Source organism: Apodemus sylvaticus, chromosome 10 (assembly GCF_947179515.1).
Source record: "Apodemus sylvaticus chromosome 10, mApoSyl1.1, whole genome shotgun sequence".
Lineage (NCBI taxonomy): Eukaryota > Metazoa > Chordata > Mammalia > Rodentia > Muridae > Apodemus > Apodemus sylvaticus.
The window spans coordinates 3,192,677-3,214,251 of NC_067481.1; the positions used below are offsets into that span (position 1 = coordinate 3,192,677).

The window sequence follows — 21,575 nt, forward strand, 5'->3', positions numbered from 1 at the left end:
ACAATAGAAAAATAAAAAAGCCCAATTATAAAGCCTGGCAGTGGTGGCGCACGCCTTTAATCCTAGCACATGGGAGGGAGAGGCAGGTGGATTTTGAGGCCAGCCTGGTCTACAGAGTGAGTTCCAGGACAGCCAGTGCTACACAGAGAAACCCTGTCTTGGAAAAAAAAGCCCAATTATAAATATGGTGTGTCCCTGTATTGTGACTGTTCCCCAGGGGATTTGAGCAAGCAGCTCACCCCACACAGTGGCACCAGTGATAGACGGCCACGTTCCCAGTCCGGCTTAGTGAAGCAGTGTGTTTACTGGGGTCACTGAGGGAACATAGACTGGCGGGAAGCTGCGTTACAGGTGGTGTCTACCCCAGCATACATGAAACCTGTACCCCTGGACTCTAAAGACAAAACAGATCAGCCAGTTGTAGTTTGCTATCTATTACTGCTGTGTAACTTGGGGAGACCCTGTAAGCCACATTTTTAAGGAGCTTCTGGGACCTTAATGAGCTTCGCTGTAGGAAGTAATGTTGGAATGAAGAATGTGGGAAAACGGTCACACCTATGTGGGCGAGCAGATGCTGAGTAACAGATGAACTCATGCCATTCTAGACCGTGTAAACTGAACAGAGACAGCTTTCAACTGGTTTCTCTGACAGGTTTAAAGCAGCTGTTTTTTCCTCCAGTCCCAAGATTGATCTGACTCCCTGTAGCCGGGGAAAAGGGGACTCTGACATGAAGTCATGCAACAGCTGGGAGGGGACTGGACTGTGCAAAGGCCCCTTGCTGCCTTCCCCCATACAGGACAGGTGCCACAGTCCTAGGCTTTGGACTTCTCTACTTCAGATGAAGCGCTGAAGCTACCTTGGGCATCCCCAGGTCTCACACTATGATTATGCAGTGTGGACCACTCTGGGAAGAGACCTCAGGTCTCACTTCCACCGCATCCCTTCCAGGAAAGCTCCTGTCCAGGTTTCCAGGCGTGTTAAAGCGGGATCAGCCCTCTAACAGCCTGAGGTATGCTCAAGGGCAGAGTAGTGGCCAATCCTCGGCTCCAGCAGACCACTTGACTGCCTCTCTAGTGAGGCTGGCAGGGTGCCAGGGGCAGGCAGCATGCCTGTGGCCACTTGGGCTGCGGGAGCTGCTGCTTGGGAGGCACCAGCTCTGGTTGTTCCAGCCCTTCTGTTGTCGGGACACTTGGGGAGCCTGCCTGTGCCTGCCTGTCTGCCCTTCCATGTGGTGGCGTAAAATGAGATCCACCGAGTTTCCCTGCTTTCCTAGTACCCAGAGGCAGGGAGGAGGGGTGGGGCAGAACCTGATACTCGCCTGACTGATCACTGGAGCCAAAAGCCTAACAAGAGGTTCCCAGTAGTCCAAGTGAGCTGGCTAAGAAACTCCTGTCAGATGAGAGGCACCCAGAGTCCCCGTGCCTTTCTTGGTTTTCTGGAGATCACAGGAGTGGGTCAGCTGCTGATTCTCTTGGCCCATCAATTCTGGTGACAAATTTGGCATCTGAATGACATACCAGTTCATGACAGACATAAAACACCTTTCTTTTCTCTGGGCTTGCCAGGACAGATTTCTGCCTGGGCCCAAGGGTTCAGGCCCCACTCCAAAAATCCGCTCCCAGGGTTTGCTCTCGATGCTCTAGCAGGTCACCTCCACCAATACTTCCCTGTCACATTTTCTTGCTAACTCAGTAGTGGGGAGTTCTAAAACAGGGTGACATGGGGACCTGAGGTGACTCGGGAACTGGAGGGTGACATGGGGACCTGAAAGTAACATGGGGATTGGAGGATGACATGGGGACCTGAAGGTGGTTGGGGACCAGAGGGTGACATGGGGACCGGAGGGTGCTTAGAGATGTGACACAAAGGTGATATAAAGATGTGAGGTGATGTGAGAACTGTTTCCAAACGATACTCTTTTTATTAAAAGTAAGTACACTTCACAGTAAGTTTCTCAAGTCTTGGGAACCCGGTGACGGCACCAGCTCTGTCCCTGTAGGGTCACAGCTGCAGTGGCCACACGGCCTGATGTTGGTGCAGACACCATGTCCCCACACTGAGCTCCACATTCTCCAGTGTGAGGCGAGGACAGACGGCTGGGGCAGGGCAGGTGAGGCAGGCCTCACTCTCCTCCTAACAACACAGAGCTTCAGGGGCACATGCAGCAACACGATGGGAAAAGCTCAAGGGTGTGTCAGGCGAGCAGGACGCAGGTCCTTACAGGAGCCACCAGCCAGATCTGGCTCAGGCTTGTGCTGCCTCCCTGGAGGCCTCTGTAGTCTCCTAGGACCAATCGATTTGAAACTGCTCTCCCATCAGCAGTGAGACGGGGATGGCCAGGCTCTGGAAGATGGAAGAAGCTTCAATGGCAAGTGGTTCCCTCCCCTAGGCAGGCCCCAGATGCTCTGGAGACAGGCAGGTGATGAGCAGACACCAGGCCATCCCCTCCCCAAGGTAGACCGACCAGTGCCTCAGAACCAGCATTAGATTACATTGGGAGCAAGGTTCTGTTTAGCAGCTCATAGCCTCCGCCATCGCTGCCGTATTAAAAGGTTGGTATGGCGAGGGGTGAGGTTCCACTTGGCCCACTCTACTCTGTGAGGTCCAAGTGCCCGTCTCCCTCCCAGGAGCATGTCTGACTTGGCTGCACCAAGTGGGTCCTCAGCACCCTCTTCGATCATGCCCATCCCCAATCCTCAACCTGCCCTCTTACCTTGTCGTCAGGGTTATAGGTGAAATTAGAGACAGGGATGCCATTGGAAAGGACCTGGGTAGGAGCTGTGGTCACTCCCAAGACGGTCACCTCCTTCAGCTGTAACTCCGCTCCCTCCTTGGCCATGTGCACTAACTTGTTTATAATGGTATTCTGGTAATATGAAGAGCCAAAAAAAAAAAAAAGTGTCATAGGACTGTGACAGTGAGCCCACCAGGATAGAGACTCACAGGCAACCTCCTCTGTGCAGACACAAGGGACATGCTGGCCACAGGGTACTCTGGCCCAGTCCTTCCCTTCACCAGGTCAAGACAACCCCATCCCCCGACAACCCCACCCCCCATGTTTCTACCCACCAGCCTGGACGGGCCCTGGGACTCACGTTCTTGGCTGAGAAGGTGACCAGTGTGTAGGCTCCACGCTCCAGAACCGCAAGGCTCTCCCCATCGTCCCAGAACAGCTCCCCACTGGCCTCACCGCTTGCCGTTAATGCCACAACCAGAGCCATGGGCTGCTTTCGGGACTCTGTGGTTGTGAGGCTGGGACCCTGGGCAGAGGGTGGGGCACATGTCATGTCCCCAGGGACATGTATGATCACCACCTTGGCCTGGTGCTGGGTAGACCCAGGTTTGTCCTTTTCGGTGTCTCCCTGACTGCCAAGGGTGTATCCTGACAGTTCCAGCCAGGGAAAGCAGGCTGTGCCCAGGGACAGCTCCCTGCCACCGCCCCCCAAAGCCATCTCGGTCCTTCCTGAGGTCTGAGTACCTGCAGTGGTATGATGTACCCCGCCCTCAGGTGCACATTGATGGTGTCCAGCGGGGCTTCCAGTGTCAGCCACTGCCCCTTGCTGTGGACAGCAGATCTGAAGGATGAGGCCAGTGGTGGAGAAGGGAGGCTGCCGAGGGTCTCCACTGGCACCTGGAGGAAGGAGTCCCATCAGAAGGGTCCCAGGTAGCACCCAAGATGCCGTGCTGGATCTCAGAGCCACGTTCTCCGCCCCCCGCCCCAAGGCTAGCTATGTGTGGTGGTCTGTGTGTGCTCTTGAGACTAGCTGTGACCCAGAGATGGACTTGGTGTTGGGCTAAGCATGGAATGTCTGGCTCAGCCTCAATGGCTGTGGGGCCCTGAAAGCTACCTATTCCAGACTCAATTTCCTCCTCTGAAAGTACAGGGCTAGAGAGATGACTCAGTGGGTAAGAGCACTGACTGCTCTTCTGAAGGTCCTGAGTTCAAATCCCAGCAACCACATGGTGGCTCACAACCATCCGTAATGAGATCTGATGCCCTCTTCTGGGGTGTCTTGAGGCAGCTACAGTGTACTAAGAAGTGGGGCTTACAGCAAAGAGCTGATCTATAAGAGTTGTGCAGATGAGGATCCAGCATACAGCCTGGACTTCAGAGCTGGGCAGTCTCGCTGTCACTGGCAGGCTAGGAGGGCGTGGCCGCTCTAGCTCCCACCACGCCTCTGTACGATAGGGTCCTCGGGACTCACCATCTGCAGGTTGTACCACATGCCCTTGGGGAAGTAGCCGGTCACTTCAGATTTTCCAGGCTCAAGCACAGGTGTGATGAGCAGGGCCGGCCCCCACAAGAGCTGACGGTCCACAGACCAGGTGCTGGGGTCCTCGGGGAACCTTCACAGGAGACACAGGGGTGAGGGCCTGGTGATGGGGGCTCTGGCACCGGCTGTTCAGTTGCAGGGAGTCGGGAACCCCAGGGACCAGAGGATCTGGGATACTTGTGCCAGAGCATAGAGCAACTCTTGCTTTTCTAACCTCCAGGCTCAGGCATGAAGCCCTGGGGAATCTCTGGCTTTGCTCACTGTTTCCTGAATCTCAAAATGGTGATGCCATCCATCTGATCAAAAGTTTGTAAAATGTGGAAAAGAAAGCATCAATGATCAGGAAACATCCCCAAAATGTCACTGACCAACAGCCACTATGTAACACCTGGCAGACACCAGTTCTCTCACGGCAGCCATATTGACCACCTGACAGACACCAGTTCTCTCACGGCAGCCATATTGAACACCTGGAGACCCCAGCTGTCCTCTCATACCTCATCACTCCTGGGCTCTGCTCTGACCATTGAGGCAAGATGACAGTGCCAGGGGCATGACTGATCGCCATGCTTTACAGATAACTCCATTTGTGGAATTAAGCCATCCATCAGGGAGTCAAAAATATTCTGTGTGCACAGCTGTGACCTCATACGTCTGCATGGAACGCTCAGGCTGAGCACCTGCCCCCACTGGGTCTGACAGCCTTGGTTACGTTCATTCCTGTGGAGGAATGCTTCTAGGTAAATAAATTACACTTGCTTAAAACTGTGTGTGTTGCACATGCCTGTGCATCTCTGTGGAGGCCAAGGACAGCCTTTAGTATTGATCCTTGGTTATCATCTACCTGGTCTTTGTTGACAGGGTCTCACTGGGACCTAAGGCTTGGTGACGAGGCCAGGCTGACTGGCCAGTAGCCAGTGAAGCCCCAAGGACATAGCTGTCTGCCCGTGCTGGATAGAGACAAGAGACAGCACGTCCAGGTTTGGATGGCCATTGTTTGTTTAGAGCCAGGGTTTCTCTGTAGACCAGGCTGGCCTCAAACTCAGGAGCCTCAAAGACAGGAGATCCACCTGCTTCTGCCTCCTGAGTGCCACCACAGCCACATGCCACATGCCCAGCTTCTTAAAGCTCTGGGAATCCAACCTGACCCATCATACTTCTAAGGAAAGCACTCTATCAACCAATCATGCCCAGCCTAATGGCTATTTAACCATCCAGTCTGTCTGGAACTTATCCATGTGTGGTCTAAGAGAACGCTGCTTTCTGCAGTGCGCTGCTTCCCTTCCTACCCAAGAACCATCTCCTGCCTGCCCACTGGTGAGGCCTTCTATGTAAGCAGAGTCCTGTCTGGGGACACAGATGAGACATCTCTTACATCTCTTACTTGTCCTCTCCGTTTTTGGGAGGGGGGGTTGGTTTTTTCAAGACAGGGTTTCTCTGTGTAGCCCTGGCTGTCCTGGAACTCACTCTGTAGACCAGGCTGGCCTTAAACTCAGAAATTTGCCTGCCTCTACCTCCCAGAGTGCTGGGATTACAGGCGTGCGCCACCACCGCCTGGCTTACTTGTCCTCTCTTAAGCCACCCCCAAATGGATCTGACATGTTTGTTTCATGGAAGCTTTGTCAGCCCCAAGCCTGGTGGGTATCCCAGCCAGTTTTCCATACTCCAGATGCCCCGAGCTGAGCTGAGGTCTAGGAGGCCTGGGAGCACAAAGCCCTCTGGTCGCCCTCAGCTGGAGCCTGCTTGGCCTGTGAGAACACCCACAGCAGGAGGGAATTCGGTGGCACTGGAAGACTTCTGGTCAGTCCTCCCAGGGACACATGTGGGCTGTTCATTCCCTGTCTGGGGCAACTCACTCCAAGAAGAGGGGCCGGGCCACCGTGTCTCCTCTGACGTGGGCGCCGTGGAAGAGCGTGTACAGGTAGGGCAGAAGGGCATAGCGCAAGGTGAAGGCCTTCCTCATGGCCTGCTGTGCTGTCTCACTGAACCTGTACGGCTCCTGAGCCTGTGTGGGCAGACAGGGCAAAGCAGGAGCTGTTTAACATTTTGTCCATTTGACATAAGTTGGCATCACCTGGAATAAGGGAACCTCACTTGAGAAAAATGGCCCCACTAGACTGGCCCTTAAGGCAGGGTAGGGGGAGCATTTTCTTTTTTTTTTCTTTTTCTTTTTTTTTCTTTTTTCTTTTTCTTTTTTTTTTTTTGGTATTTTTTGAGACAGGGTTTCTCTGTGTAGCCCTGGCTGTCCTGGAACTCACTTTGTAGACCAGGCTGGCCCCGAACTCAAAAATCTGCCTGCCACTGCCTCCCAAGTGCTGGGATTAAAGGCGTGCGTCACCACTGCCAGGTGAGCATTTTCTTAATGATTGCTATAGGAAGTCTCAGGCCATCCTGGGTGGTACCCCCTGGGCAGGCAGTCCTGAGTTGCATTAAAAAGAAAGCTGAGAGCTGTGAGGAGCAGTGTTCCTCCGTGGTCTGCTTTAGTTCCTGCCCAGACTTCCCTTCATAACTGTGAGGTGAATGATGAAATGAACCCTTCTGCCTAAGCTGCAGAAGGAGAGCACGCTAGAACAGGAAGTAGCCAGGCTCCTAGGCCTTGGGTTCAACAGAATTTCTGCCCCAAGAACCAGTAGCTTGTTGGTCATCCTTTGTGGAGAGGAGGGCACAGAGTGGTTCTTCCAGCAGGTATGGGATTTACTAGGACAGGGTCTAGATGGGCAGGGACGCCCCTGCCACCCCAACCTACCGTGGAACTCATGTAATTGTGGTTCCGCATGAAGGGGTAGAAGGCCCCCAGCTGGGTCCAGCGCACGCAGAGCTCTTCTGACGTGTTTCCCTGGAAGCCGCAGATATCCGCCCCGACCAGGGGCACGCCTAGTAGGTTGAACTGCAGGATTTCTGGGTACAGAGGCAAAGTGGTACCAGGTTACCAAGACAGCAGCTGGACACACAGGCCTGCTGGCCAGGTCTAGCCTAGCCTTGCCATCCCTGCTGATGGGCAAGAGCCCACAGTCCTCTGTGGTGTCCACTTGTCCTAAGGCCCAGGGTCAGCAGAGCAACCCAGAGCCCCATAGGCTGAGGTGCAGGATGTGTGGCTGTGACCTCATTTGGAAACAGAAGCTCCCCGAATGTAATGGCACTAAGGTGAAGGGGTTGATGTGGTCCTGAGGAAAATGTCATGTGACAAAACCACAGGGGAAGATGGCTCTGTAAAGATAGAGATGCATTCAGAAGCAATGCCCAGCGGACCCAGAGCAGAACGAAGGGCCCCCAAGGCTGTGCGGGGCACAAGCCACACCCCCTTGCCCTGAGGTGTGGCTCGGTCACTCCTTGGTTGCAGACTTTTGGTCCAGTCACTGTCCACAGATGTATTTCTGTGACATTAAATTCCCAGAAAGATGCCCTCAGCTATGGCAGTTTCTGAACATTAAGAGACTTGAGCCCAGAAGAAAAGGAGAAAGACGAGACTCAGCTCTTCAAGGACGGCCTGGAGCGAGCTGCAGCCCACGAGTCTGAGGTAGCCAGCTCCAGCTCTGAGAGCTCAGCTAGCTGGGGCCCTTCATAGGTCTGTGAGCATATCCTACACCGAAGCCAGTCTTTCGGAACTTAGAAGGTTCCAGACTCTTAGTCAAGCCCTTTAGTTGCCCATGTGGAGCCCTGGCTCCACCCCCACCCCCCATTTCTTCCCTAGTCTGCTCTCCAGGGCTCCTGACTTTTCTGACCTAACAGGGGCCAATGGCAACAAAATTCTTGGAACAAAAACAAAACTTTTTGCAAGTGTAGCAGGTCCCAGCCCTTGGGAGGCAGAGGCAGACAGATCTCTTATCAATTTGAGGCCAGCCTGGTCTACAAAGCCAGTTCCAGGACAACCAGGGCTAAACAGAGAGAGACCCTGTCTCGAAAAACAAACACAAACAAACAAAACTCCCCAAAGCAAGTAGAGCAAAGGCCTGTATCTCAGGATGGGGTGACCAGAGAAGAACTGGAGTCTGAGGGCTTTTCAAGCGGTGGTTATGGTGAAATGGGCACAGGGATCCTGAGAAGAAAGGCGCCCTCGGTGAGCCACACTGCACAGGTGAGTGGGGACCAGCAGGTTTCAGGCGCCCAGTCTGTCACAATACTATCTGCAGTGCTGAGCCCTGAACCGAAAGGATCCCAGAGCCCTGCAGGCAGCTCGTACTCACCTGGCACAGAGTATGCAAGATGCTCCCAAGAGCTCCACACATCCCCTGTCCAGTGACCAGCGTACCGGCCATGGCCCGCGAAGGTTGAACGGGAGATCACAAAGGGACGTGTGCCCCGAGTCTTGACTAGGGCCCTGAGTGGGGTGGGAACACAGAGACCTGGGCTCACCTAGGTAATACACACCCGTGTGCTGGAACGGAGCACGGGGGCCAGCGGCAAGGGAATCAAGGCCAGGAGGACTTGACAGTTTAGTAGTACAGAATGGGCGGGAAAGAGAGGCCATCTTTAAAGTATGCCAGCACAAGTCAGCTCTGTCCCAGTGATTAAGTCATTTACAGGGGAGCCACAATCTGAGCCTTGCCAGAGACATGGAGTCCCTTTGGTGACACCCCCACTTAACATCTACGATGGTCTGGGCATAGTGGGGAGAGGCCTGCTCCAAGCCGCGGTGGAGACCAGCAACCCAATTGGGCTCGGGAGTGAAGGCTTCGCAGGCCCATAGGCGGTGTGGGCGGCCTCCTTCAGTTCCTTCCACGACCCGACAGGAGCCAGCCCACCTCTCAACACGCCCATGGGAGCGCAGGGCAGGCTGGCTGGCACAGGGCGGAGCCTCACCTGCTGGAGGCGATGGCTTCAGTGAGGCCGTACAGGTTGTGGAGGTTGTAGTGTGTGGAGAGGAACTGGCGGCTGGAGGCACAGATGGTGGCTGCCTGCAAGGCCCCGCCAACCACCCCTAGGTGAGAGAGGAGGACTAGTTTTAGGTGGAATTCCCTCCACGGGACCCTGTGCCCTCTCCTTGACCTCTGCTCTGATTGATGCCTCCTTGGGCTCTGCCCAGGGCAGAGCCTCCTGAAGCTGGCCCCACTCCCCTCCCCTCCCCTCCCATGGTACTTGGGGCACATCACTATACAAAGACAGGGCGGGTGTACCAATGATGGTCCTCTTGCAAACCTACATCTACCTTCTCTTGACTCATCCCAATCCCCTTCCCCTGAGGCACTGGCTAGCTGTGACAATGTCTGTGTCACATGCTGCAGGACCTCACTCCTGGGTTCTTTCTGTCCTGTGGTGGCTCTGCCTGATTGCCAAAAAAAAAAAAAAAAAAAAAAACCAAAAAACCCCCCAAAAACCCCCAAAAAACAAAAACAAACAAACAAACAAACAAAAAAAAAAACCAGAGAGAGAGCTTTGCATCCTCCAAACCACACAGAAGGTCGCTCTCTCTTCCTGGTTTCAGGCACTAACTGTAGCACTGTCCTCACTCCAGGAAGGCAAGCGGGGCTCACCGGGCACGTAGGGGGGGTTCTCCAGTTCATTGTCAGGGCAGCCCTGCTGAGAGCCTCTAACGAAGTTGGATGGCTCGTTCATATCCTGGAAGAGGCAGAGATGTGAGCTGGGTTGGTCCCCAGAAGTTGGGGGCAGGGGAGGGTGTACCCAGGAAGGGATGCACCACTTACGATCCACATGCCATCGAAGGGCACCTGGGCGTGGAACTCAGATACCATGTCCTGCCACCAGTCAAGGGTCTCAGGGTTGGTAAAATCCGGGAAGGCAGCGGATCCAGGCCAAACCTGAACAAGAGCCCAGACGGGAGAACCAATACCACATAGATCCTGTGCCAAAGCCCTGTCAGGCCTCAGGCCCTGAGCAGAGCAGCAGTCTCATTATAAGCCGAAGATGACATCAGAGAGCCTCAAGATCAACATCAAACAAGTCTCTCCCACAATGCCTCAGGGCATAGAGGCATTCAGCCAGCTGTGGGAGAGCAGAGGCCACCCTACACATAAGGTTGTGGGGCAGATGAGCCACGGAACCAGAGCCACGGAAGAGGTTGAGGTAGCCCCTAACCATCAGACACAAGCCCTCACTCCACAGCCAGGGACACTTTAGGATGGGGAGGCTGGGACTCAGAACTCACAGAAGGCCCCCCGGGACAAGGAGGACAAGGGAGACCCTCCCTCCCCTCCCAAGGCCTCAAAAAAGGTCTGCTAGGCTTAGCTTGGCCTAGCTACTCATAATGCCTGAGAACACCTTCCACTTAGAAAATCTCAGGTGACTGTCAGGAGTCACCCCCAGTGAGGACCCTTCTCCCACTGTTTCTATTGGACATGATGGTTTCTGACCCTTGCCCTAGACAGCTACCCTGTCCCCCTGACCACAGTTCCCATTCCCCACACTACCTTCCCAATCAGTGGCTGCCCAGTCTCATTGGTGATGAACACGCCCCTCCGAAGACCCTCATCGTAGGGCCTGTAACTCCCAGCAGGGCCTGAACTGCTGATGGCAGGGTCCTGGGGAGAGAAGCCGGCAGTGAGGAGGCAGGTGCCAACCCTGGTGGAGGAGCGGCCCCAGCGGCAGAGGTAGAAGCCCAGCCCAGGCTGAGGCGGAGACGGCATGGTACAGGAGACAGGCCAGGGTGTAGGTCACGACATAGGTCAGCCAGCGTGAAGATCCCACTGGACCCTGCACAGGTGAGTCTGGATGCGTGACCTTCACGGCCTCTGGCTTTCCAGAGTTACACGAGTTGATTATATTTGCTCCTTTTATTTTTATTTTTATTTTTTTTGTTTTGTTTTTTCGAGACAGGGTTTCTCTGTGTAGCCCTGGCTGTCCTGGAACTCACTCTGTAGACCAGGCTGGCCTCAAACTCAGAAATCTGCCTGCCTCTGCCTCCCAAGTGCTGGGGTTAAAGGCGTGCGCCACCACCGCTTGGCTTTTATTTTTAATTTTAAAGATGGGGTTCTTTGTATATCTCCGACTGCTTTGGAACCCACTCTGTAGACCAAGTTGGCACAGAACTCAGAGATGCACCTGCCTCTGCCTCCTGAATGCTGCGATTAAAGGTGTGCACCACCCAGGCTGGAGAAATGGCTCAGTGGTTAAGGGCACAGATTGCTCTTCCAGAGGTCCTGAGTTCAATTCCAGCATCCACATGGTAGCTCACAACCTTCTGTGATAGGATCTGATGCTCTCTTCTGGTGTGTCTAAAGACAGTTACAGTGTACTCACATACATACAAAAAATATTTTTTTAAAAAAGGTGTTTACCATACTGTCCAGCTTATTCCTTTTTTTAAAATATTTATTTATTTATTCATATGTAAGTACACTGTAGCTGTCTTCAGACACTCCAGAAGAGGGAGTCAGATCTCTTTATGGATGGTTGTGAGCCACCATGTGGGTGCTGAGATTTGAACTCAGGACCTTCGGAAGAGCAGTCAGTGCTCTTAAGCATTGAGCCATCTCTCCAGCCCCCAGCTTATTACTTTTAATTGTGTGTGTCTGTCAGCATGTATGTATGTGTCTGTGTGTCTGTATGTGTCTGTATATGTGTATGTGTCTGTGCCGTGTGTCTCTGTGTATCTCTGTGTGTGTCTATGTCTATGTATGTGTGGGTGTGTTTTCATGTGTGTCCATATGTGTCTGTGCATATGTGTCTGTATATGTGTGTCTGTGCTGTGTATCTGTGGGTGTGTCTGTGTGTCTGTGTGTGTCTGTGTGTGTGTCTGTGTGCATGTACACACGAGCCTGCAGAGGCCAGCCGCAGATGCTGAAATGACAAGCTACTTAGTGTGGGTCCCAGGCACTGAACTCCCGTCCTCTTCAAGGGCAGAGTGCTCTACCTGCTCCGCCATCTTTCCATCTCCACTTACTCTTTAAAAATGGAGATGAACAAAAAGGTACCCAGGCATGGTGGCACACGCCTTTAATTCCAGCCGCTGGGAGACAGAGGCAGGAGGTCTCTGTGAGTTTGAGGCCAGCCTGGTCTACTCTATACAGTGACTGATAGGCCAGACAGCACTACACGATGAGACCACGTTTTTTTAAAAAGATCAAAAAAAAAAATCTGCCCCACGGCTTGTGATACAGGTTCGTCATCCCAGCTGGCTGGACCCCTGAAGCAGGAGGATTATGAGTTCAAGGCCTGTCTGGGCAATCTAGTGAGGCCCTGTCTCAAATAAAAACTGGAAATGGAATTGGCAGTGTAGCTGGGTGGTAGAGAGCTTGCCTGATGTCTGGGTGGCCCTCACTGCTGCCCCGAGGTGGAGGTGAGGCAGTTGTGGTCCTTACAACGCTATCTCCCACAGCCTGGCTCCCTCCCCTCAAAGATGTCCCATGACTGTGGCTGTTTGGTCTTCTTGGACCTTACGGCTGTGGGCAGAGGCACAGGGCAAGCATGTCTCCTTCCCACAGGAACACAGTAGCTGGCCTCAGGGAGGAGCAGGACCCGGAGGACGCACAAACCACATCTAGGTCCTCAGCCCAATACCAGCTCATTATGGCCCCGGGCTTTACAGCAGGTAGAGCAGTTCAGTGGCTCCTGTCTGTTGACCAGAGAGCCCTGAGCTCATAGGTAAGTTCAGGAACCTGGGGAGCAGACAAGCAGCCTGCAAACTTCTAATGTCTCCACATCACCGACTCTCCTGGAAAAGGGCTCAGGTAGGAGGAGGAAGAGGCCACAGGGAAGCGGCAGCACTGGCTGCGATCCGATCCACTTACCACAATCATGATGTACCGCCGGCCACCCTGGTGCAGCTCCTGCACCAGGTCCGGGAAGTCTGCAAAGCCATCCTGGTTGAAGGTGAAGTCTCTTTGGGCGTCCATGTAGTCCAGGTCATTCCACTGCACATCCTGAAGCAGAGGATGGGAGCTGGCACTGAGGTCGGGAGCCGAGAGGACGGAAGCTGGGGCTGCCCTCACCCCGACTCCCACTCACCAGGGGGAAGTGTGTCCTGGTCATGTTCTCCACCACCTGGCGGATGATGGCGGTGGAGGAGTAGCCCCAGCGGCAGAGGTGGAAACCGAGGCCCCAGTACGGAGGCATGAAGGGGTATCCTGCAGACCAGCACTGCAAGTGAGCAGGGACTGGGGGCGTGGGGCGAGGGGCAGGGGTCTGCGCTCAGTGGGCAGGGGGCAGGCCTACCCACAACATCCAGGTATTGTTGCACAACGCTCTTGGGCTCTGGGCCTAGGAACACATAAACATCCAGGATTCCGCCTGTTGTCCTCCAGGTTAGGGCTGGGCTCGGCTGCAGGACCACATCTGGAGGGAGGTGTTCGGGCTCAGAAACAAGTCCCCCACAGACGGGGGAACTCAGCCCATAGCTGCAGTGTGGCTCTTCCAATAGGAATCAAGGGGATGCCCGCAGGGTGGGTCTGGGGCAGCTGTTCTGAGCCCCACTTAGCAAGGCCTGAAGGACGTGGAACAGGAGAGCCTGGAGAATGACGCAGGACCTCCTTAGGTACCGAGGAGAGGAAGGCTCTGCTCACAGGACTCTCTCCACGGAGGTCGCCTGGAGACAGGCACACTCTGGGGCAGGCAAGCTCTCCCACAGAAGTGACAACTGAAGAGCCCCAGTCTGGTGGTGACTCACCCATGGCGTTGCTGTTTAGCAAGAAGACACCGTGAGCCAAGCCGCCATCCTCCAGCGCCAGGTAGAAAGGATGTGACCCATAGAGGTTGGCACCTTCCTGGGGTGACAAGAGACCAGCATCTCGCACCCTGGACCCCAGCCTCCGCACTCCCACCCACTGCCCGACTCTTACCGAGGGCGGGATGTCCCGGTTCCAGAGGGTGATCCGAGTCCATTCTGTGCTGAGCAAGAGTGAACTGAGGTGCTCACTCAGACCCGTGATGTGTTGGGAGGGCAGGGAGGTAGACAACTGCAGGAACTGGTCAGCGAAGAACAGGGGGGCCACGGTTGTGTTCAGCCTGCAGGGAGACGCCAGATGATGACCCTGGGACAGGGGCCACACAGAGCCCAGCCCTGGCACTGGGGTGGGTCACCTCCACATTCTGCAGTGTCTCTCCTGGGAGGCATCAGTCCTCACTGGGAAGCCACAGAGGGGACCTCTGGGACCCAATGAAGCACCACCACGCCAAGACCTGGGTAATCACTCGATACAAGCTTGGGCCATCTAGAAGAGGGAAAGACTCTCTGCTGAGAAAGTGCTTCCTTTAGATTGCTCTATAAGCAACCTGAGGGAGCATTTTTTATTTTGATTGAGTGATGTGGGAAGGCCTAGCACACTGTGGGTGGGACCTAGCATAATGTGGGTGGGGCTTAGCTCACTGTGGGTGGGACCACCCTGGGTCTGGTAGTCCTGGGTTGGATGAGAACTTAAGCTAAGCAAGCCATGAGGACCAAGGCAGTAAGCGACACTCCTCTATGGCCTTTGCTTCAGTTCCTGCCCTGGCAGTGATGGAGCGTGGCCTAGAAGCTGTGAGGTGAAACACCTTTTCTTCCCCACTTGGCTTTTGCTTGTGGTGTTTACCAGAGCAACGGAAAATAAGACAGAAAGAGGCAGGGTTAGGGATGAGGCAGCCAGGTTTGCTGACTACAGCAGCTCTGAGGGGCTGCAGGGTCCCCGTCAATCAGGGCGGAGTCAAAGCTCTAGGGACTCAACTCACAGCACACGGCCACCAAGCTTCCTGCGAACGATCACTCCGAAGGGCTCCTCTGAGAATTCCACGCTGTAAAGTGGGGATGGCGCCTGGCTCAGCACACGTGGGGTCTCCAGGGGTACCTCGTAGCGCTTACTACCCGGGTCTTTGATCTAGGAGAGGGGAGACAGTACAATGAGAATTTTGACTTCTTAAAAAATTACGTGGGAGCCGGGCAGTGGTGGCGCACGCCTTTAATCCCAGCACTAGGGAGGCAGAGGCAGGTGGATTTCTGAGTTGGAGGCCAGTGTGGTCTATAGAGTGAGTTCCAAGACACCCAGGACTATTCAGAGAGACCCTGTCTCAAAAAAACAAACAAACAAAAAAAAAAAAAAACCAAAAAAAAAAAAAAAACCCTATGTGGCTGGAGAGATGGCTCAGAGGTTGACAGCATTATCTGTTCTTCCAGAGGACCTGAGTTCAAACCTCAGCAACCACCTGGTGACTCCTGACCATCTATAATGAGATCTGGTGCCCTCTTCTGCCCTGCAGGCATATGTGAAGGTAATATGTTGTATACATAATAAACCTTAAAAAGTTATGTGAATGTTTTTCTTTTAATCCCAGGCGTGAGTTATGGGGCTGCTTCAGATTGTCCGCAGCAGCTGGCCACAACTGTCTCGTGCTCTGGGAGGGGCGCGATTCTGCCAGCTGGCCACAGTTTACATTTAGAATTCTGCGGACTCTGTGAGACGGTATAAAAACGGTATAAAAACGCCAGAGCCTAGAGAGGCTGCTGGTCTCCAGCTGCTGCTGGTTCGCAAGTGGCTGTGAGCAGAGAGACAAACTGGATTGCCGCAGGGAACTTGATGCCCCTCAATCAGCAGGAATAGTTTAAAGAGATCGACCCCCCCCTTTCCTCTCTAAACTTCTTTCTCTCCTCTCTAAGGTGGAGGGGGGTTGGGAGGGTGGAGAAGGTAGGTAAAAGAACCCAATAAAATAGCTAAAGAGACAGGTACTAGACAGTGGTGCTCAAAGCCCTTCCAGAGAAGGTCCCCTCCCCCGATGACTCCCTCCCTCACTGAAGTCCCTCTGTGGCTCCAGAATAGTCGTCAGTTCAGGTCTGGGGGTGGCTGCAGACTGTGTGTGACACTGAGCCTCTGTTTCTGCAACTATACAGCTTGAGGGAAGGAGGCCTCCCTGGGGATAAACACAGAACATCTACTAACCCTGAAGTGCAGATGAGCAGTAACTGGTTCTCTGTGCACTCCTTTCTCCCTCGCCTTCTTTATCTTTTTAATCAAGTGATTAATTTTTGGGTCAGGTTCTCACTCTTAGCCTGGAGCTCATTCTGAAGCCCAGGCTGACATTTCCCTCACAGAGGTTCTCCTGCACAGACTCCTCAGGGTTGTGACTAGAGGGGCAGCCCACAAATCCTCTCGTATAGCACCCTAGATGCTGCGATTGCAGGCATGATCCACGTCTTCAATTTTTTTTTTTTAAGATTTATTATATGTGAGTACACTGTAGCTGTCTTCAGACACCCCAGAAGGGGGCATCAGATCTCATTATGGATGGTTGTGAGCCACCATGTGGTTGCTTGGATTTGAACTTGGGACCTTGGAAGAGCAGTCAGTGCTCTTAACCGCTGAGCCATCTCTCCAGACCCCATTTCTTTTTTTTACTGCAGGGGATCAGAGCTTGCAAGTGTCAGGCATATGCTCCACCAGTGAACTTTGGTTTTTCGAGACATGCTTTCTCTGTGTAGTCCTGGCTGTCCTAGAACTTACCTTATAGACTGGAGTGGCCTAGAACTCACAGAGATCTGCCTGTCTTCACCTCCCAAGTGCTGGGATTAAAAGTGTGCGCCATCCCTCGCCGGTCTCACAAACAGTTGTTAGTTTTTTTATATTGTTTAACTCACCTGTGCATGAGGTAGACACACACCTCCTGACCTGTCTCCCACCTGCACCTGTACCAGCCTCTAACGCCACTCTAGCCACACCTGGTGTCTCAGTACGTGTCCACACGCAGTCATACCACACATATCCTTGGGAAACATGTCACCTATCCACACACACACCTATCCTCTGCTCTGCCGGGCCTGTCTGCCTGGGACGGTCTCTGCACAGGGTCCCCTCGTGACAGTTATCTGCCTGACCCAGCTCCATCCGTGTCTACCACGCCTGTACCCACCGTGAAGTGGAGACGGCTGTCTGTCTCCATCAGCACATCCAGCTGTAGGGTCAGCACATCCTTTGGGAAGAAGGTGGGGCTGGTACGGGTCAGGGTGGCTGTGTACCCCAACTCTGTAGAGCTCAAGTTCTCCAGCCTGTAGCTTGGGTAGCTGGGAGGGAAGAAACACCAGGGCTGCCCCATCAGCAGCTGCCCTGTCGGGACATAGCAGCAGCCGCGGGCCTCGCATTGCTCCTGGGAGATGCCTTTGTCAGGAGCACAGTCAAAGCGGCTGCTGGGGGGCACGTCACACTGTGTGGGTACCACTTTGGGCTGTTCAACCCGTTCCTGGCTGTGCGGGGGCCCTGGCTCGTGACCTTCCTGATGGTGAGGTCGGTAAGTCTTCCACAGTCCTGAAGAGGACTCATGAAGGTCTTGGGGAAGCAGCATGAGCTCACGGAGCATGAGATGGCCCAGGATGACTGCTGAAGTCAGGGAGATGAGGGTGCAGGCCCCAACCACGGAGTTCGAACAGAGGGGCTTCCGTAATCTCATGGTGAAAGCCTGCTGGCCCCGGGCAGCACGAACAGTTCTGAAGGCCTGAGGAGAGGAGTCAGTATCAATGTGGGTGGGGGTCAGAGGGCCCTGGACATGTTCTCAAGCAGCGCCCACACACACTGCCAGTAGGCAGAAGGAGGTAGCCAGAGTATCCCCATAGCAACGGTGAAGCAGGTAGAAGCTGGGTACAGGCTTCTCAGAGGCAGAGGGCTTGCTGCAGACATGGGCCCCACAACACAGGTACAGACAGATGTGACTCTATCAGGGGGCCTTCTGTGTGAGAGAGAAGGGTGAGTGGGAGAGCCGGAGAGCCACCACACCCAAGTGCAGCCCCAAGGGGAGGAAGGTGAAGAGTCCAGGATCAGGCCACAGGGCTCGCTAGCTGCAGGAGTTGTGGGCTTTCTGGAAATGGGGCTTGGGTAGAAGCTGGGATGATTTCTGGATGTGGTGGGGCTCAGCACAGAGGGAGGTTCTCAGGGTCACCAGACACACTCAGGAGATGGCCTGGCTGCAGAAGAGCCAGCTGTGAATATTCTGACCAGCACTTGGAGATCAACTGTGGCCACTGGTGAGTCAGGTGCTCCTGGTTGACAGTTTTTACCCACAATTCCTATGACTTTCTCCCGCTAGTGACTCCCCAGTTCTCCAGTCCAGGAGGGGGGTTGTGAACTAGGACCCGGCTGGGGCTCTGCCACACTTAGATGCCAGGTGTAAGCCCCAGGTTGCCACCACACCTCTATGGTGGATTACCTATAGACCTGGTGGTTCCCAGGACACCCCTCAAACCCTGCACCAAGACTGGCAATTCACTAGACTGTCTCACAGAACCCAGAAAAACACTTCGCTTTTATTTATTGGTGGTTGGTTTTAAAAGCTGCAACTCAAGAACATCCAGAAGAGAAATGGGTGGAGAATGGTTGGGAGTGGTCCCCAAGATCCCAGCACTTAAACGTGTTGACTAACTGGGTAGGGCGTTCTCTGAACCCACTTGGCTGCCATACTGAGATAGGGTCTCCAGGAGCCCATGCTTGCCTAAACCTGCTATGAAGCCAGGGCTGTCTTGGATCCCTGCCACCATCTCCCACACGCTGGGCTTTCTGGCTTTGGAGATGGCACCCGGCTCTGTTCAGTTCTATGGGCCTTCGGTTACGTAGGCATGACTGAAACCCGTTACCATGGTGAGTGATCTCCAGCATCTTGTGGGGTTGGAGTGCTTGCGTAGGCTGCAATTTCCAACCCTCCAATCACGCCTTGGTCTTTCAGGTGTCCGGCGGCCATAATGAGCCACCATAATGAGCAATAGAAAGATCTGGTGTGTGGATCAGGCTCGAAGACCAGAGACCCATTTTGTCTTTACTGCAGAGTAAGGCCCAGCTCCATCTGGCCCTTCCAGACATGTGTGACACTGACCATGATTCAGCAACTAAGGACACTTACAGGCTTAGACTCCGTCGGGCAGGGTGGGAATCTGCTTTTTCCAGGACCCTCTAATGAGGCCGCAGGGCGCAACTGAGAAATACACGCATCTGAACAAAGTCCCAGAATCAGGGACCAGTCAGCCGAGACCCGTTCTCTCCGTCACAATTTAGAGAGAGAGAGAGAAAAAAAAAACCCAAACTCGGGAAGGAACTGAATTCAGAAGCCACGGCTAACCTGTTGACCTCAAGCTTAACCTGTTAAGCAGCTGGATCGCTGCGCCACCAGGCACAGGCGAGTCCAAACCCAGCCTTTCAGACAACGGAGGTTTAAGTGAAGGTTCTCGGTCTCTCTGTGCCTCAGTTTCCCCCTGCGTCACATACACACGGAACTTTGTCCGCCTGGCACTGAGGGCACGGGCTAGAATCCCTGACTTTGCCGGGAGCCCGCTGTCTTACTAAGGTCACTGTGCGTGGCTGCCTGGGTCGGGGGTCTCACCTATGCCGCGGTGTCTCTGCTCGATTCTCCCAAGCAGGAACTCGCTGATAGTCGGCCCTGCCTGCCTGGAGGAGGCCGCTCCTCCGGAGGCGCTGAGGCCTGAGGCGGCCTTCACCAGCTCGCCCAGCTCACCTGCGCAATCACTGTCGCAGCCGAAGACCCCCAAGCTCAGCGGGCAGCGTGGGTCACGTGGTCTGTGGGCGGGGCTCATCCGCGCGGACCTCGTGACACGACCTCCTGCGTAGGCGCTGGAGTCCGGGCGAGTGTTATCGCTGCGCCCCCTGGTGGCCGAGGGCGACAGCGTGCGCAGGTGTTGGGATGGCAGCCCAAGGAAAAAGCTCCAGTAGATTAAACCAGCCCAGACCTGGAGTCAGAGTCAAACACGTGATCGCACAGAAAACCTACGACGGTGAAACAGTAAATGAGCTGGGACATTTGATATAAAATGAAAGTCATAGATTGAGCCATAAGCCCGGGGTTGTGGTGCAGGCATGTGATCCCAGCACTCGGGAAGAGGCAGGAGGATTGCCAATTTGAGGCCAGCCTAGGACACCTGGTTGGCAAAACCAAAGTTGGCAGGCCAGATGTAGCTAGGGGTAGAGCACTGGCCTACCATGTGCAAGGCCCTGGCTTCCTGTACCACTGGGACAGGATACCGTGGGGGCATTTGTGCCAGCCGTCAGCCTTTTGAAACAATGGACTGCGCTTCCAAGAATCTTACCTTAGTAAGACTGCGGGCTCCGGCAGAGTCCGGGATTCTAGATTTCCAAGAAATTAAAGCCAACCTCCCAACCCCATCCCATGCTGGGAGAGGAGAAAGTCCTGGGGAGACACTGCCCGCAGCTCTGTTGGCGTGTCAGAGCACGGTGTGTGCAGGATGACTAGAGCGGAGAGGACCAGTCAGTGAGGGAGGGTCAAGGGACTCTGGCCAGCTTGAATGTGCTGAGCTTGGCTCTGACAATCTTACCCTTATCCCCATTCCCTCTGCCTCACTAAAAAACGAAACAAAACAAATGTTAGATTACACTTGTAAAGTTAGCGTCAAGGTCTCTTCCCTAATTTGGCCACTTCTCTGCCTGAGGCTGACTGCCAAGGGCCAGCTATAAAGTAGCGAAGCCCTGCAATCCAAAGCCCCCTTTGGTTCACGGAATTAACATGTAAAATCAAATCATACCACCTCACGCTAGCCCATCCTAACACAGTCCTCCCCTTTTCTTAAGAATTACACCAGCAGCCAACAACAGCAACACAGGCCTTTGATCTCCGTGCTGGGAGGCAGAGGCAGGTGGAGCTCTGTGAGTTCCGGGACAGCCTGGTGTACAGTGAGTTTGAGGACAGCCAACAGTACAGAACCCTGTCTTGAACCTGTGCCCCCCGCCCCACTACACCTGCAAAGTCATTTGCTGATGCTCTTCTGCCCGAGTCAGAAAGCAGCCACTCACCCTTGTTCTCTGACTAACGGATCTCTCTGTGAGAACTGCTGTTTGAGCGTGGCTTGTGCCTGTTCTGGGGTCCGACGGGAAACCCCCTGCTGTGCAGGGGACTCCTAGCAGACAGGATCACACTGTGATGGAGCATGCTTACCGCACAGATCTTCTGTCCTAGTCAGAGTCAGACCTCACAGCAGGACCCCACCCAATTGTTCCATTCCCATTGATTTGTTTTACTTCTCAAAGTGGCCATACTGGCTCAACCCCTTTCTCCGCAGTTCACTGGTAGTTGTCTCTTTAATTGGTACTGGGGACAGGGAGCTGAACCTAGTTCCTTAGGGCTGTCAGACTATCAGGAAACTAAAACAGGCCAGCCAGCACGCACAGGTGTGCAATTGAAACGGCTCCAGCTTTCACTTTTTTTTTAAAGATCTATTTATTATACACAGTGCTCTGCATATATATATATATATGTATATATATATGCATGTCAGAAGAGGGCATCAGATCTCATTACAGATGGCTGTGAGCCACCATGTGGGTGCTGGGAATTGAACTCAGGGCCTCTGGAAGAGCAGTCAGTGCTCTCAACCTCTGAGCCATCTCTCCAGCCCAGCTTTCACTTTCTAAACAGAAGCACAGGAGAAGGCCTGG

The 21,575-nt window shown here is 54.0% G+C and overlaps 1 protein-coding gene across 2 annotated transcripts; it reads right to left on the reverse strand.

The window, feature by feature from the left end:
- Positions 1-1,900: 1,900 nt before the first annotated feature.
- Positions 1,901-19,797, reverse strand: Gaa (alpha glucosidase). 2 transcript variants are annotated; one of them, XM_052195653.1, is made up of 20 exons: positions 19,624-19,797; positions 17,041-17,619; positions 14,872-15,017; positions 14,007-14,172; positions 13,835-13,931; positions 13,384-13,503; positions 13,177-13,295; positions 12,960-13,091; positions 10,641-10,751; positions 9,918-10,031; positions 9,747-9,831; positions 9,076-9,193; positions 8,460-8,593; positions 7,022-7,173; positions 6,132-6,280; positions 4,207-4,348; positions 3,480-3,632; positions 3,097-3,261; positions 2,715-2,867; positions 1,901-2,344 (listed from the first exon to the last, which is right to left on the reverse strand). In XM_052195653.1, the coding sequence occupies exons 2-20, from the start codon at positions 17,572-17,574 to the stop codon at positions 2,285-2,287; spliced, it is 2,850 nt and encodes a 949-aa protein (XP_052051613.1). In that variant the 5' UTR covers positions 17,575-17,619; positions 19,624-19,797; the 3' UTR covers positions 1,901-2,284. The 2 variants fall into 2 exon arrangements, with proteins under 2 accessions (XP_052051613.1, XP_052051612.1); XM_052195652.1 differs by having other exon boundaries at positions 19,492-19,797.
- Between the last annotated feature and the right edge of the window lie 1,778 nt (positions 19,798-21,575).